This window comes from Crocuta crocuta, unplaced genomic scaffold (genome assembly GCF_008692635.1).
Source record: "Crocuta crocuta isolate KB4526 unplaced genomic scaffold, BGI_CrCroc_1.0 scaffold26, whole genome shotgun sequence".
In the NCBI taxonomy this organism is placed as follows: domain Eukaryota; kingdom Metazoa; phylum Chordata; class Mammalia; order Carnivora; family Hyaenidae; genus Crocuta; species Crocuta crocuta.
Genome location: NW_027532249.1, coordinates 15,264,182 through 15,279,882, shown reverse-complemented (window position 1 = coordinate 15,279,882; position 15,701 = coordinate 15,264,182). Strand labels below are relative to the sequence as shown.

The following is a 15,701-nucleotide window of genomic DNA, read 5'->3' as shown; positions in this document are numbered from 1 at the left end:
CAACTGAGACACCTGGGCTCAAATTATTAATGATTCTTTTGAAAGTATTGTTGGATTTGCTTTGCTTGTATTTTACTGAGCATTTTTGCATCTATGTTCATCAGGGATATTGGTTTCTAGTTCTCTTTTTTAGTGGTGTCTTTATCTGGTTGTGGTATCAGGGTAATGCTGGCCTCATAGAATGAATTTGGAAATTTTCCTTCCTTTTCTATTTTTTGGAATAGTTTGAGAAGAATAGATAGTAATTCCTCTTTCGGTGTTTGGTAGAGTTTGCCTGTGAGGCTGTCTGGTCCTGGACTTGAGTTTCTTGGGAGGTTTTTGATTACTGATTGAATTTCTTTGCTGGTAATCGGTCTGTTCAAGTTTTCTGTTTCTTACTGTTTCAGTTTTGGTAATTTATATATTTCTAGGTATTTGTCCATTTCTTCTAGATTGTCCCATTTGTTAGCCTATAGTTCTTGATAATATTCTCTTATAATTGCTTATATTTCTTTGTTGTTGTGTTTCTCTTCTCTCATTTGTGTTTATTTGGATCCTTTCTCTTTTTGATAAGTGTGCGTAGATGTTTATCTATTTTAATTTTTTTCCNCATGATCTTGCGTTGTGGGTTCGAGCTCCACATCAGGCTCTGTGCTGACAGCTCAGAGCCTGGAACCTGCTTTAGATTCTTTGTCTCCCTCTCTCTCTGCCCCTCCCCTGCTCACATGCTATCTCTCTCTGTCAATAAATAAAACATTGAAAAATTGTTTTTAATTCTGTATTGTTTATCTCCGCTCTAATCTGTATTATTTCCTTCTGCTGACTTTAGGCTTAATTTGTTCTTTTTCTATTTTAGGTGTAAGGTCAGGCTATTTGAGGTAGGCCTGTGTTGCTATATAGTTCCCTCTTAGGACCAGTTTTGCTTCATCCCCAAGATTTTGGACCATTGTATTTTCATTTGTTTACATGTATCTTTAAATTTCTTCTCTGACTTCCTGTTTGACCCATTCATTGTCTGTAGCATATTGCTTAACCTCCATATATTTGTGGTCTTTCCAGGCCTTTTCTGAAGGGTAAACTTTTAAAAGTAATGGAAGGTAGGTACAGATATCTAGAAAGGACTTCCCTAATAGGTTCTATGAACTACAGAGCAATGGGAATAACTACATTACATAATTTAAATTTATCTACTGATTACTGGTTACAAACCAAAGTTATTTTCCTACCTGGGAATTAAGCAAAAGAATTCTAAAAAGTGCTAAAACCTAAAATTGAGTTAACAGTATCATTCTTAGTGTCTCTACCAATTTCCCAAAGACTTGTATAGATTTTCTATGTGGTGGTTTCTAATGATTCTTCCTTCAAAATTTAGATTCAAAAAGCATTCCAATGCAACTAGAATTAACAGTCCCATGAAAGTAGCAGGCTAAACTGAGGAAATGTCCCTGTAAATATCAAAAATTTCATTATTGGTGTTTAAATATACTTTTATTGTTAATAACCAAGTGTTAAAGTATTCTTCATAAAAGTCAAGGTGGTGCCTTTTGAAACAGTATTTTTTTAAGTCAGAAGAGTGATATTGTCTGCATTATAGAAAGTTTTAAAAATTAAAAACATAAGTTACTAAAATACAACCTGTTTCTTTGACGTATAACTTTCTAATTTATTTTCAGTACCTACTTTAGAGCAGTTTTTCTTTTCTTTTTTTTTTAATGTTTTATTTATTTCTGAGAGAGAGAGACAGCGTGAGCAGGGGAGGGTCAGAGAGAGAGGGAGACACAGAATCAGAAACAGTAGAGCAGTTTTTCTTTTAATTGCAAAATAATGTTTACTTATGTTCAAAATGAGGAAGATGAAGGCACCAGCAAAGTGTAATCACCTATGGCAAAAATCCGCAAAGATTTACCTTTTAGTTGTTGTTATTCTCTGGTAGAATAGACTTTTTTTTTTTTTTTAAGTTTAAAATAATAATGGCCCCTGGGTGGGTCGGTTGGTTAAGCGTCCAGCTCTTGATTTTGGCTCAGGTAATGATCTCAGGTTTCATGTGACTGAGCCCTACATCTGGACTCTGTGCTGACAGTTCGGAGCCTGCTTGGGATTCATTCATTCTCTCTCCCTCTGTCTGTCCTTCCCCCACTCATACATGCTCACTCTCAAAATATTTTAAAAAATAAAGTTTAAAATAATATCAACTCAAGAGTGTAAGTAAAAGAAAGTTCATGTATTATTAATATCAGAATATAGAAGTATCTCATGGCATTGAAAAGCAGGCATCAGAAGGGATGGAATCAGGAACCAGGAAGCTGTTAGGAACCAAGAAGACTGGCACTCCTCGTGTGTGTATCTTTCTCACTGCTTGGTCTCATTTCTGCCTCTTAGATCAGTGTTCCAGCGTACATGCTGGAGGAGGGCACCCTGACCTCTCTTCAGTAGATGAGCTCCTAAGTGTGGTTTCAGATTTCAGTGGGAGATTATTTGATGGCACCCACTGCATTAGACCTCTGCCTCTGATACAGTCACCTGGAACTCTGGGGGCAGGGCCTTATGGTACAAACATGGCTGCCAGGGCCTTCCCCAGGGGGTGTCGAAGGGGCAGTGTTCAGACAGCTTACACCCAAAATTGCAGTAATAAGGACGATTATCTCTATATTTTCTAAGACTAAATTTTCCCAGTGTTTTTTAAAGATGTTTTCCATTTTTATTCAAATTTGTTGCTCCTCTTCTTTGGTTTCTTTGAACACTTCTGGACTTAAATAGAGATTTGGCAAATAGCTGAGTCTCTTTTCTGCTAGTTTATCTGTAGTCACATTGGTTCATTAAGGAAAAATGCTAAGCCTCTACTCTGTGTGAAGAACTATGGTAGATGTTGGAGATCCAACAGTGAACAACACCTGACAGTCCCCACATTTTGGGAGCTTGTATCCTAGTGGGAGGAGCCCGACAAGGTGTAAGTACACATAGAACGTCAGGCAGTGAGGTGCAGAAAAATAGAATGAAGGGGATAGATGGGGCCAGGGGCTGTTGTTTTAGAAAGGGTGTAAGGGAAGACCTCTCTGAGCACAGAGCTGCAGTGAGTCAGGAGTGAGCCCTGAGGCAACCTGGTATAAGAGTGTTGAAAACCAAAGGAAGCTAGTGTAAAAGTTCTGGGATGGGAGAGTGCTTTGCATATTTGAAGAAGAAGAAAGCTGTCTGGTGCCTAGAGGTGCCTAGAGCAGGGCAAGTTGGGGAGAGAGGAAAGGTCAGGAAAGTGGCCAGAGGTCCAGCCCCATTGTGGGTGTGTTTGCTGGGTTTTGAATAGGAAACTCAGTGTGTGTTAGGATGGGAAACTCTCAGATTGCAGATCACTTTCCTTTACACCCCCCAACAAGCAGTCTTTCCTTTTCCATTGTTTTTTTATACCTTTCTCCTACATTTTAAGAATTTGTTTGCTATTCTCTTTCATTGCTTCACCTGTCTCTTCTTTTGCAAGTATCTCTTTTTTTCCAATAGTTTTTTTTTTTTTTTTTTAATGTTTGTTTATTTCTGAGAGCACAAGCAGGAGAGGAGCAGAGAGAGAGACAGGGAATCCCAGGCAGGCTCCAAGCTGCCCTCACAGAGCCCAGCATGAGGCTCAGACCCATGAACCGTGAGATCATGACCTAAGCCGAAATCAAGAGTTGGATGCTTAACCAACCTAGCTACCCCATTAGTATCTCACTTTTTTTTCATTTTTTAAAATGTTTTATTTCTGAGAGAGTGAGAAAGACAGTGTGAGCAGGGGAGGGTCAGAGAGAGAGGGAGACACAGAATCTGAAGCAGCTTCCAGGCTCTGAGCTAGCTGTCAGCACAGAGCCTGACGAGGGGCTCGAACCTACGAACCATGAAATCATGACCTGAGGAAGTCGGATGCTTAACCAACTGAGCCACCTAGACGCCCCAAGTATTTCATTTTTAATGATTGTTTTTGTAATGTTTTAATATCTGATAAGGATTCTTTTCTTCTTTTGAGGATTTTCTTTGACATTCACATCTGTTTATTCTCCCAGATGGCATTCAAAATAATTTTTTTTAGGTTGTTAGTAAAAATACTATTGCTATGTTATTGAAATTACATTCTGTGTAAGGGGGAATGTTGACATTTTTATGTAGTGTTTTCGTTAAGGGACAACTTTATATCACGTACACATTTAAATATTGGATCATTTCTGTTTTTTACTTTATTTTGTTGTGCTTGGTTAAGAGTTGTGCAGTTTTGAAATGACTGGTTATGATGCTCATCCAGGTAGGGAGGCTGCTTCATTCAGTTCAAAAAGCATTTTATTTGATTCTCACTGTGTGCCAGGCACTTGAGGCATTGAATCTAGAAATGAAGGCTTGGTACTGGCATTTCAGCTAGTTGGCAGGAGTTCAGAATTTATTTTTGGTGTTAGCACAGAATTCTATGAAAGAAATCACATTGTCCTCCTCCTCTTCGCCTAAAGGAATAATTTCTCAAAAGTGCCCTGTAGATCAACTAAAAATAACAGTTGGCAGACCTTTTATAAGACCTGTTCCTATATGCTAGCTAGAAAACCTAAACGGGTTATTAATTTCTCAGTTAACACTACCAAAAGTTTTTTTCCCTGCTAAAGTAATAATATATAATCAGTCCAGGTTTTACCCATTAGCATTCCTATAAATCTACCTCTGGAAGCTGAAACCTGTAAACTTCTCTCTGCATTTTCCACTGTCCCCATTTTATCCACTACTAACTCTATAGTCCAAACCACTATCTTTCACCTGGACTATTGATAATGCTTTGTAAATATTATCCCGACGTTCCTCTTGCCCACATTTACAAGGCATTTTCCACACTGTAGCCCTGGTGATCTTAAAAAAAAAAAAAAAATGTTTTTATTATGGAAATTATCAAGGCTTAAAAAAATAGAATAATAGAATTAATTGATCCCTCCTTCCCTCCCTCTCCCCCTCTCCCTCTCTGGCTGGCTGGCTTTCTCTTTCTCTCCAGGAGTTCTCAATAATGGCCACTGTCCAGTTATGTTGTTTTGTGTATAAATATTTCAGTGTAGGGGCTCCTACCTGGCTCAGTCAGTAGAGTATGCAACTCTTGGTCTCAGAGGTATAAGTTTGAGCTCCATGTTGGGTGTAAAGATTACTTAAAAATAAAATCTTAATTTTTTCAGTACATGTATAAAAGATAAGAGCTTCTTTAAAAAAACTGTAACCACATGATGGTTGCACAGCTCTGAATGTCCTGAAAAACATTGAATTGTGCATTTGAAATGGATGAATTATGTGGTATGTGAATTGTATCTCAACACAGCTGTTAAAAAAAAATATAGCCACAATAGCATTATCCTATTAATAACAATTTTACAAAATCATCAAGTAGCCAAAACTCACATTTCCCCAGTTATACTTCTAAATATTTAACACTTTAATAGAGTTTTAAACATAAGTTAGATCATGTTACTGTTTTCCCTAAAACCCTTCAGTGACTTCTGTCATGTTTAGAATAACTCAGACCCCTTGTACTGACTGACAAAGGTCTGACCTACAGTGCCCTGATGTAATGTGACTTCTTTGCCTCTCTGACTTTCTACCTCTATTGCTCATTAAATTGTTTCTACCTCAGGGCCTTTGTATTAGCTGTTCCATCTACTGGAATGCCTTTCCCTATATTTTGATAAGCCTAGATCATTCCTTTCGATTTAAATACCTGTTGCTCAGCAAGGCCTACCCTGATCAGTTGCCCAGTCTCCAGTCTAAAGTGGTACCCTAGTCATTCTCTGTCAAGTCATTCACTTACAAAGTATTGGCATAGCATAGTTTATTATGTGGCACGTAATTTACTATTTTACTTTTTCGTGCCTTCCTTACCCCTCCTATTTTTTCTGTCATGTTCACTACTGAATTCCCAGTGCCTAAAATGTTAATTGGTTCGTAATAGACTCCCGTTAGGAGAAAATCATACAAAAAACTGTCCAACACGATGCTAGGTATTTGGTACTTATAAAAAGGTTATTTGATAGAATATATTATCTTACTGCATAAACGGAGTTCTGGTCAGGTATGTTACTTTGAAAGGGCCATTTTCTACTCAAGTTATGACTTTTTTTTGTTAGCTTCATATAGCATTCTGCTCACTTCAAAACTCAATAAGTAACTTTTAACAAATTCTGTTTTTGTTGTTTGGCAAAATAGAGGGTGCTTGCATGAATAAGGTTGCAATGCCTTGTTGGTTTCGTTCTCCACTATTGCTTTTTTCTTTTGTCCTCCATTGTGGACCATCATAAGGTTCGCTTGTGATCTCTCTCTGCTATGTGTTCTCTGGTGAAGCAGCTTAAGAGTGGCTGTGGCAGGCTGAATGACAGCCCCCTGAAGATGCAATTAGTTAAGTATCTTGAAAGAGGGAGATAATCCTGAATTATCATGGGGGGATCACAATTGTCCTTACAGGGGGGAGGCCGGAGGACTTGAATGTTGAGAAAGAAAGTGTAAAAGGTGGAATCAGAGATTGGAGTGATGTGCACGACAGTTGAAGCCCTGTGATGGGCTCTGTGCTGACAGCTCAGCCTTTGCATTCTGTGTCTTCCTTTCTCTTTGCCCCTCCCCTGCTGACACTGTCTCCCCCCAAAATAAACAAATATTTCTTAAACATTTTTTAAATAAATTAAGATGGAAGGACCACAAATCAAGGGATATAGGTGGCTTCTAGAAACCACAAAAAAAGGCGGGGGGGGGGGGGCCTGGGTGGCCCAGTTGATTAAGCATCTGACTTCAGCTCAGGTCATGATTTCACCGCTTGTGGGGTCAGGCCCCGCATCGGGCTCTGCTGACTGCTCAGAGCCTGGAGCCTGCTTCAGATTCTGTGTCTCCCTCCCTCTCAGCCCCTCCCCCATTCATGTCCTGTCTGTCTGTCTGTCTCTCTCTCTCAAAAATAAACAAAAAATAGAAGCCAGAAAAGGGGCGTAGCAATGGATTTTCCCCTAGAACCTCCAGAAAGAATGCAATTCTGTTTAGACCTTGATTTTGGCCCAGGGAGACTGATTTTGGACTTCTGACCTCCCAAACTACAAAATAATTAATTTGTATTGTTTGAAGCAACTAAGTTTGTGGTACTTTGTTTTAGTAGCCACAGGAAATCAATTTAAAGTGATTCAAAGTATAAGAAAGCTTAAAGGATCACAGAACCTGTACAGAGTGTTCTGAGGTTTATCTTGCTTGCTGGCTTAGTAGTTAGCTACCAAAATGCAGGATAGAAAGAGGTGAGATGGCAACTTCAGGTGGGTAATGTGGGGGGAGAAGAGAAAGGTATGGTTGTTGGAATAGTGAAAGAATACTACATGCTGTAATGGCAGTATCCGTGTGATCTACAATAAAGCTCTTGATGGTTTATTTCCTTGTATTTTACACAGATCAGAAACCCCTTGACCTTGCTCAGGGTGCTGAAATGAAACACATTCTTATTGGTAATAAGGTACGTAGTAATAGACTACATGCATTTGATCATTTTTAGAAGAGGATTTTGTATTCCTGAAATACATGGATGGCATTTTTAATGAAAACATATTTTCAATAGGTCATCTACAAAGCACTGAAACGATATGAAGGCCCTCTTTGGAAGGTAAGCTGGGATGATCTTCTTCTAAAACTGGAAAGAATTCTCAAATGCTCCATTTTTGTTTTTAAAAATTGAAAAATTATTTTTTTATATTTATTTTGAGAGGGAGAGCACGTGCTTGCTCAGGGATGCGGGGCAGAGAGATGAGAGAGAATCCCAAGCAGGCTTCATGCTGTTAGCACACGGCCCAACAAGGGGCTCCATTTCACGAATCGTGAGATCATGACCTGAGCCAAGATCAAGAGTAGGACCCTTAACCAGCTGAGCCACCCAGGTGCCCCAGAAATTATTTCTGAAGAAAACTTGATTTAATCATTCTTGGATTTTNTTTTTTTTTTTTTTTTTTTTTTTTTTGGTAGTGCTGGTTTTCGTTAGGCTTCCACCTGTTAGAGCAGTTGCTGCCCTTTGTGTTGATGGCCTAATAACACTTTTAGTGACCAAGTTTATACAGAACAGAGTGTTTAATCATAGAATTGTGGCATTTTTGTTATTAATGTTGAAACATAGAGGACTTAATAGTAATGTAATGTTTGAGTTGTCACAGAACACAAAATCTTTCTGGTTCTAAAAATTTCTTTGCATCCTGGAGTTTGGTTACTTTCTAGAATTAACTGTTTTAGAGCATGTATTTTCTTTTGCACTTGCAAGCACTCCCTTCATGTATTTAAGCACAAATATGTTTATATTGTATAAAATTGGAATAATTTTTAGACTTTGTCTTTAATGTCCACAACTGAAAGCTGTCCTATAAATTATCTGTGGACAATATTGTCAGAACTATAAACTCTGTTCATGAAGTATGCCATTTCTTCTGTTCTGCTCCTCCTGTAGTGATATGCTTTCATTACTGCACTAGTTACCTTAGTTCATGTTTGATTATGTTTTTTGTTTTTTTGAGAGAGAGGGAGGGAGGGAGACAGAGCTCAACTGTGGGAGGAGGAGGAGAGACGGAGACACACAATCCAAAGCAGGCTCCAGGCTCTGAGCCGTCAGCACAGAGCCCGATGTGGGGCCTGAACCCACGAGCTGGGAGATCATGACCTGAGCTCAAGTCAGACACTTATCCAGCAGAGCCACTCTACTGCCCCCATGTCTGATCATTTTTTAATGTTCATTAGTACTATCTAGATGAAACACTACGAGAGAATTATCATAATTTAATTTTTATCAGTCAATATTTGAATCTGGGTATATCACCTTGGAAAATCCTTGCCATTTTTTTCCCTTAGAGTTCAAGATTTTTTGGCTGGAGATTATTCTGGGTGGTGTTAGAACATGGAGTCCTTTCATGGTATAGGAAACAGTAAGTATTATGATCCTGATACTTAGTAAATTTATTCTCTAAATTTTGAAAGATTAAAAGTTTTCACTTATCTCTTTAATACTTTTAATTTATATTTCTAATAATTTAATATTTATTTTGAAGGCCTGATGCAGTCCATAATATTTATCGCCAGGGATGCAAACACCTAACTCAAGCAGTATGCACGGTAGGCTGACACATGCATCTTTTGCTCACATCATGAAATCAGTTTTGCAAGGGCTTATGCAGAATTATTTTTATAAAGTTGCCTTGTAAAATCGTGTAAAAAGGGATAGAGAGCCCTTTATATATTTTTATTTGAGAACAAGTAAAATTGTGGAATCTCTTTAAAAAAAAATAATGAAACCTTGTTTATCTTACACAGACAAGGGATGAGATAGGTGTGATCTGAAAACATAAAGAGCCTGTTACATTTTTTGTATGTGTGTATATTCACATATATATGCATGTGTATATACATGTATATATATGTGTGTACATGTATATGTGTACATATACACAAATCAGGATAATGGAGGTTTTTCTGGTGTTAAAACTTAAAGCCTTTGTGAAAATTGGGATTCTTAGGTCCTCTGTGTTCACTGTTACCCTTTATCAACCAGGAGAAAAAGTAACTTTCTCCTCTCAGGGATTAGTCTAAGGCTGGAGCCTAGACATGCTTTCTTGTTTCCTACTTGAAATCCTTGAGGGTTGTCAATACGTTGTGGGCAGTCACTTGTCACATTCCCCAGCAGTACAGCCTGATTACACAGCCAGCCCTTAATTGCCCTCAAACTCTGTTCTCCTCTCACATTAGACCAGAGGGCCAGGGAACCTCTCTCTAATCTGATCTGCATAATCTATGTTTTGTCTTTTAGTGCAATCCTGGCCATTCTCTTCTGTTCCCGCTGTAGACTCATCTACTTACTACCAAGTTTTTCCTTAGTTGGGTCCTTTATCTCATTCTTTTCTGCCTTAAGTGAAAAAACAAAAAGCTGCTCTCCCTGACCTTTCAAAATGCCTTGCTCTTTAACCTCTGTGGAATCCATTATCTCCTGCTGTGTTAATGCCTCACCTTGTTTTATAAGTTTTGTTTCTTCTGTAAATGTCTGCTTAAAGCTTATCTTTATGAGGCACATATCAATACAAGCTAATGAGCATTCACTGTGTGCTATAAAGCAGACTCTGTTTGCTTTGTAGTTTTTTAAGTTTATTTGAGATTGAGGGAGAGAGTAGATGCACATGCATGAGCAGGGAAGGGGCAGAGAGGGAGAGAGAGAATCCCAAGCAGGCTCTGTGCTGGATACACTGTCAGCGTGGAGCCTGATGCGGGGCTGGAACTCAAGAACAGTGAGATCATGACCTGAACCGAAATCAAGAGTCAGATGCTTAACCAACTGAGCCCCCCAGGCACCTCTGCTTTATAGTTTCTTAAGATAGGAGCTTAGGTGGGGCGCCCGGGTGGCTTAGTTAACTGACTAAAAGCGTCCGACTTTCGCTTAGGTCATGATCTCGCGGTTCGTGGGTTCGAGCCCCGCGTCGGGCTCTGTGCTGACTGCCAGCTCAGAGCCTGGAGTCTGTTTTCGTTCTGTGATGCCCTCTCTCTCTGACCCTCCCCTGCTCACACTGTCTCTCTCTCTCCTAAAAATAAATAAAACATTAAAAAAAAAAAGATAGGAGCTTAGGTTATAGATTTATGATATTTTTTCTAATATAAGTCTTTACAACTATCAGTTTCTTAATTCTTTCAGTGTGCAGTTCAGGGGCAATAAATACACTTGTATTGTTTTGCAGCCATCAGCACCGTCTGTCTCCAGAACTCTTTATCCTCCCACACTAAAACTCTATCCATTAATCACTAATTCCATTCCTTTCAAATCCCAGCCCCTGGCAGCCACCATTCTACTTTCTGTCTCTGAATTTGACCTCACTAGGTACTTCATATAAGTTAAGTAGAATCCTACAATATTTGTCCTTTTGTGACTGGCTTATTTCACTTAGCATCATTTCCTCAAGGTTCATTCATGTTATAGTGTGTGTCGATGTCTTTCCTTTTTGAAAATGTTCAATTGTGGTAAAAAAAAAAAAAAAGCACATAACATAAAGTTTACGATTTTAACCATTTTTAAGTGTACAGTAGCCTGAACTATAGTTACTTTGTTGTGCAACAGATCTCTAGAATTTTTTCATCTTGCAAAACTGCAGCTGTACCCATTAAGCAACTGCCTGGTTCCTCTACCCCCAGGCCCTGGCAGCCACCCTTCTACTTTTTGCCTGTATGAGTGTGACTACTTTAGATACTTCTTGTAAGTGGAATCTTAGAGCCTTATGTCATTTCATCTGATAGCCCCAAGATTCATCCGTGCTGTAGCATGTGCCAGGAATTTCTTCTTTTAAGGCTGAATAATATTCTATTGTATGTATCTGCCACATTTCTTTATGCGTTCATTCTTCAGTGTATATATTTGGATTGCTTTCACCTCTTGGCTTTTGTGACTAGTGCTGCAATGAACACGGATATGCAAATATCTCTTCAAGATCCTGCTTTCAATTCTTTTGGATATAGACCTGGGAATGGAATTGCCAAATGACGTGGTAGTTCTATTTTTTTATTTCTTGAGGGATTTTCATGCTGTTTTACAAAGCAGCTGCCCCATTGTATATTCACACTAGCAGTAACCNCTAACCAGGCCCGACCCTGCTTAGCTTCCGAGATCAGACGAGATCGGGCGCGTTCAGGGTGGTATGGCCGTAGACTAATATGGGACATCCTAATGAGTGTGAGGTGGTATCTCATTGCAGTCATCTCTGATGACTACTGATGTTGAGCGTCTTTTCATATGCTGAATGGGCATTGGATATTGTCTTTAGAGAAATGTCTATTTAAGTCCTGGGCCCATTTTTTACTTGGGCTATTTGTTTTTTTTGGTGGTGTTGATTTATAAGAGTTCTTGGCATATTCTGGATATTAACCCCTTACCAGTATGATTTGTAGATATTTTCTCCCATTCTGTGGATTGCCTTTTTTTTTTTTTTTTAATGTTTTATTTATTTCTGAGAGAGAGAGAGACAGAGTGAGCAGGGGAGGGTCAGAGAGAGAGGGAGATACAGAATCTGAAGGAGGCTCCCGGCTCTGAGCTGGCTGTCAGCACAGAGCCCGACATGGGACTTGAACCCACGAAGCGTGAGATCATGACCTTAGCCAAAGTCGGAGGCTTAACTGACTGAGCCACCCAGGCGGCCCCTGTGGATTGCCTTTACACCCTGTTGGTAATACCCTTTGATGCATAGAAGTTTTTAATTTTGATATAGTCTGATTTATCTTTTTTTTTCTTTTTGTCACTTGTGCTTTTGGTGTCATGTTCAAGACATCATTGCCAAGTCCAGTGCCATGAAGCTTACTCCTATGTTTTCTTAGGAGTTTTAAAATTTTAGCTGATGTTTAGGGATAGATTTCTCCTGAGGCCTTTCCCCATGATTTGCAGATAGCTGCCTGACAGCCCTGCCATGGCTTTTCCTTCGTGTGCAGACATCTCTGGGTTCTCTTCCTCTTATTAAGGAATCCAGTCTTACTTAATTAGGGCCCCGCTTGTGTGACCTCGTTTAATCTTAATTTCCTGTTTAAAGGCCCTGTCTACAAATATAGTCTCATTGAGGGTGGAGAGCTTCATCATATGAATTTGGGGAGGACACAATTCTGTTGGTGGCAATCACTGTGGTTACTCCAGCTTTCGAATACCACTTGCATGGTTGATCTTTTTCCATCTTTTTACTTCCAGCTTATTTATGCATTTGAAACTTACTTATAGAGAGCATTGAGTTGTACTCGGTATTTTTATCCAGTTTGATGAACTCTGCCTTCTGATAGGAATGTTCACGAAGGACACCTGGCTGGCTCAGTCGGTCAGGCATATGACTTTTTTTTTTTTAAGTTTATTTATTTATTTTGAGAGAGAGAGAGGGAGGGAGGGAGAGAAACCATTAGTTGGGGAGGGGGAGAGAGAGAATCCCAAGCAGGTTCCACACTGCCCTCCCAGAGCCTGACTCAGGGCTCAGTCCCACAACTGTGAGATCATGACCTGAGCCAAAATCAAGAGTTAGACACTTAACCAACTGAGTCACCCAGGGACCCCGATATGTGACTCTTGATATCAGAGTTGTGAGTTCAGGCCCCACATAAGTGTATGGATTAGTTAAAAATAAAATCTTTAAAAAAAAAAAAGTAATGTTTAATGAATGTATACTTAACGTTATTGATATATTGATATGGTTGGATTTCTGTCATTTTGTTGTTATGTGTTCTTCCTCTTCTACATAAGGGAGATACTGCTCATGTATCATTTCCTTTTGTTTATATTTTAATATATTTTAAAGTTATTTTTTAGTGGTTGCTCTAGGTATTATAATATATATCTTTATCACAATCCATACTTAATTTCATAAAGTCTGAGAATTTTAATGTAGTATCACTTCCTAACCCTTCCTTTGTGTTGTTAGGTATATCATGACTTTATATGTTTAAAAACCCGATAATATAGTGTTATATCTATTGCTTTATGCAACTTTATGTCTGTTTCTTTGTTTTAAAATATTATTGCACTATAATTCACATCGAATATGGTTCACCTACTTAAAATCATTCAGTAATTTTCTACATAGTCAGAGACTTGTACATCCATAACGACAATCAGTTTCAAAACATTTCCCTAATTCCACAAAGAAACTTCATGTCCATTAGCAATCATACCCCATTGCTTGTCAGTACCCCTCCCTTCCAGTTCCCTACATACCCATTAATACCTGTCTCTATAAATTTGCCTATTCTAGTCATTTCATATAAATGGAATCATGTAATATGTGCTCTTTTGTTTCCAGATTCTTTGCTTAGTATAATGTTTTCAAGGTTCATCCATATGATAGCATGTATCACTACTGCAGTCCTTTTGTGGCCAAATAATATTCCATTGTATGGATAGGCCATATTGATCCATTCATCAGTTAAGGAACATCTGGGTTGTTTTCCCTTTTTGGGTCTTAAGAATAATGTGCTGTGAGCATTAGTGTATCGGTTTTTGTGGATACTTATGTTAATTACATATGTTTTTTAAAAGCAGAGAGGAGAAGAAATGTATTTATAAAGTCTTTTACCCTAACTCATATTTTTATCACTTCTGGTTGTGTTTATTTTTTCCAGTGGATGTATGGGTTATTTTTAGAAGTCTGTTTCCTTCCACTGTAACTCCATTCCTTCCCTTATCCTCTGTGCTATTAGTGTCCTGCATATCACATGTTCGTATGTTACAAGCCCAACCATACAATTTTACAATTGTGCAAATTGCTTTAAATTATTTGAGAAAAGAGAAAATAAATAAAATAAATACTCTAGAATTACCTATGCAGTTGCACCAGTTTTGTTTTTTGTTGTTTTTTTTTTCTTGTTTGGTGTCACTTTCTTTCAGCCTAAGAAACTTTTTTTTGTTTTTACTCTTTTTTATTAGGTATACCTAACCAATTGTCTCGGGTTTTTTTGCCTTCATTTTAGGACAATAATTTTACAACAAGTAATTTTATTTTTGAGAGAGAAAGAGAGAGTGCGAGAGCGCACAAGCAGGGGAGAGGAAGGGAGAGAGGGAAAGACAGAATCTGAAGCAGGCTCTCCAGGCTCTGAACTGTCAGCACAGAGCCTGATGCGGGGCTTGAATCCACGAACTGTTAAGATCATGACCTGAGCTAAAGTCGGACACTTAACCAACTGAGCCACCCAGGCGCCCCTCTCCTCCATTTTTTTGATGCAGCTGTTAATTTTACTGTGCTTTCCCTGTATTCGATGAGTTCCTTTTCTCAGTAATTTCAGTATTTTCTGGTTTGGACTGTTGACAGTTTGACTAAGATGTGTCTAAGTTTAGATCTCTGTACATTTAAGTGTTTATTTCTTGAAGCCAATATCTATTATGATGGACTTCAAATTTTCACTTTCTATATTGTGCTATTATATATAAATTTGTTTTGAGTACTTAGTATCCTACAGTCTTGATAAATTCACTTATTAGTTTTGGTAGCTTTTTTGCAGATTCCTCAGTGTCTCCTACATACATAGTCATGTCATCTGCAAATAAGGATACATTTCTTTACAGTCTGTATCTCCTTTCTTTCTTGTCCTTTATTGTAGTGGATAGGACCTTTGGTACAGTTTTAAGTAGAATTGGTGACAGCCAGCATTCTTGTTTTTTTATTGTATTAAGTACAAACCTTAGAGCCTTTCCTTATTGAGTTATTATTAGCTGTAAATTTCATAGATGCCCTTAATCTGCCTTAGGAAGTTATTTTTATTTCCTAGTTTACTGAGAGCCCTTATCATGAGAATCTGTTAAATTTTATTAAATGCTTTTTGCATATTATTGAAATGATTATATGATCATAGGGTTTTATTTATTCTAATACAGTTAATTATATTGATCTTAGGCTGTTAATAAACTGGTCTTCTATTGCCTGGATAAATTTCAGTTAGTCATGATATATTATCATTTTAATAAATCATTTGCTAAATTTTGTTAAGGATTTTTGCTTATGTATTCCTGGTGGATTTTGATGTATATTTCTCTTGTACTATTTTTGTGTGATTTTGGAATCAGAAATATGGGTCTCATATGAGAAATATAGGTCCATATAATGAATTAGAAAAATACTCCCTTTCAGTTTTGTGGAAGAGTTTTTGTAGAATTAGGTTTCTTTCTTTCCTAGATGCTGATACAATTTATGAGCTAGAATTTTTTTGTTGTTTTTTTTGTTTTTTGGTGGGAAGGATTATAATTTCAG

General features: G+C 38.0%; 1 protein-coding gene across 5 annotated transcripts in view; it reads left to right on the top strand.

Moving 5' to 3' along the window:
• Positions 1 to 15,701, top strand: part of OSBPL1A (oxysterol binding protein like 1A) — a 241,841-nt gene that overhangs the window by 68,291 nt on the left and 157,849 nt on the right. For all 5 annotated transcript variants that reach the window (XM_077778061.1, XM_077778060.1, XM_077778059.1 and 2 more), the window contains 4 exons: positions 7,377 to 7,438; positions 7,541 to 7,585; positions 8,812 to 8,885; positions 9,009 to 9,072. In XM_077778061.1, the coding sequence (XP_077634187.1) occupies positions 7,377 to 7,438; positions 7,541 to 7,585; positions 8,812 to 8,885; positions 9,009 to 9,072 (245 nt within the window). The remainder of the gene's footprint in view (positions 1 to 7,376; positions 7,439 to 7,540; positions 7,586 to 8,811; positions 8,886 to 9,008; positions 9,073 to 15,701) is intronic.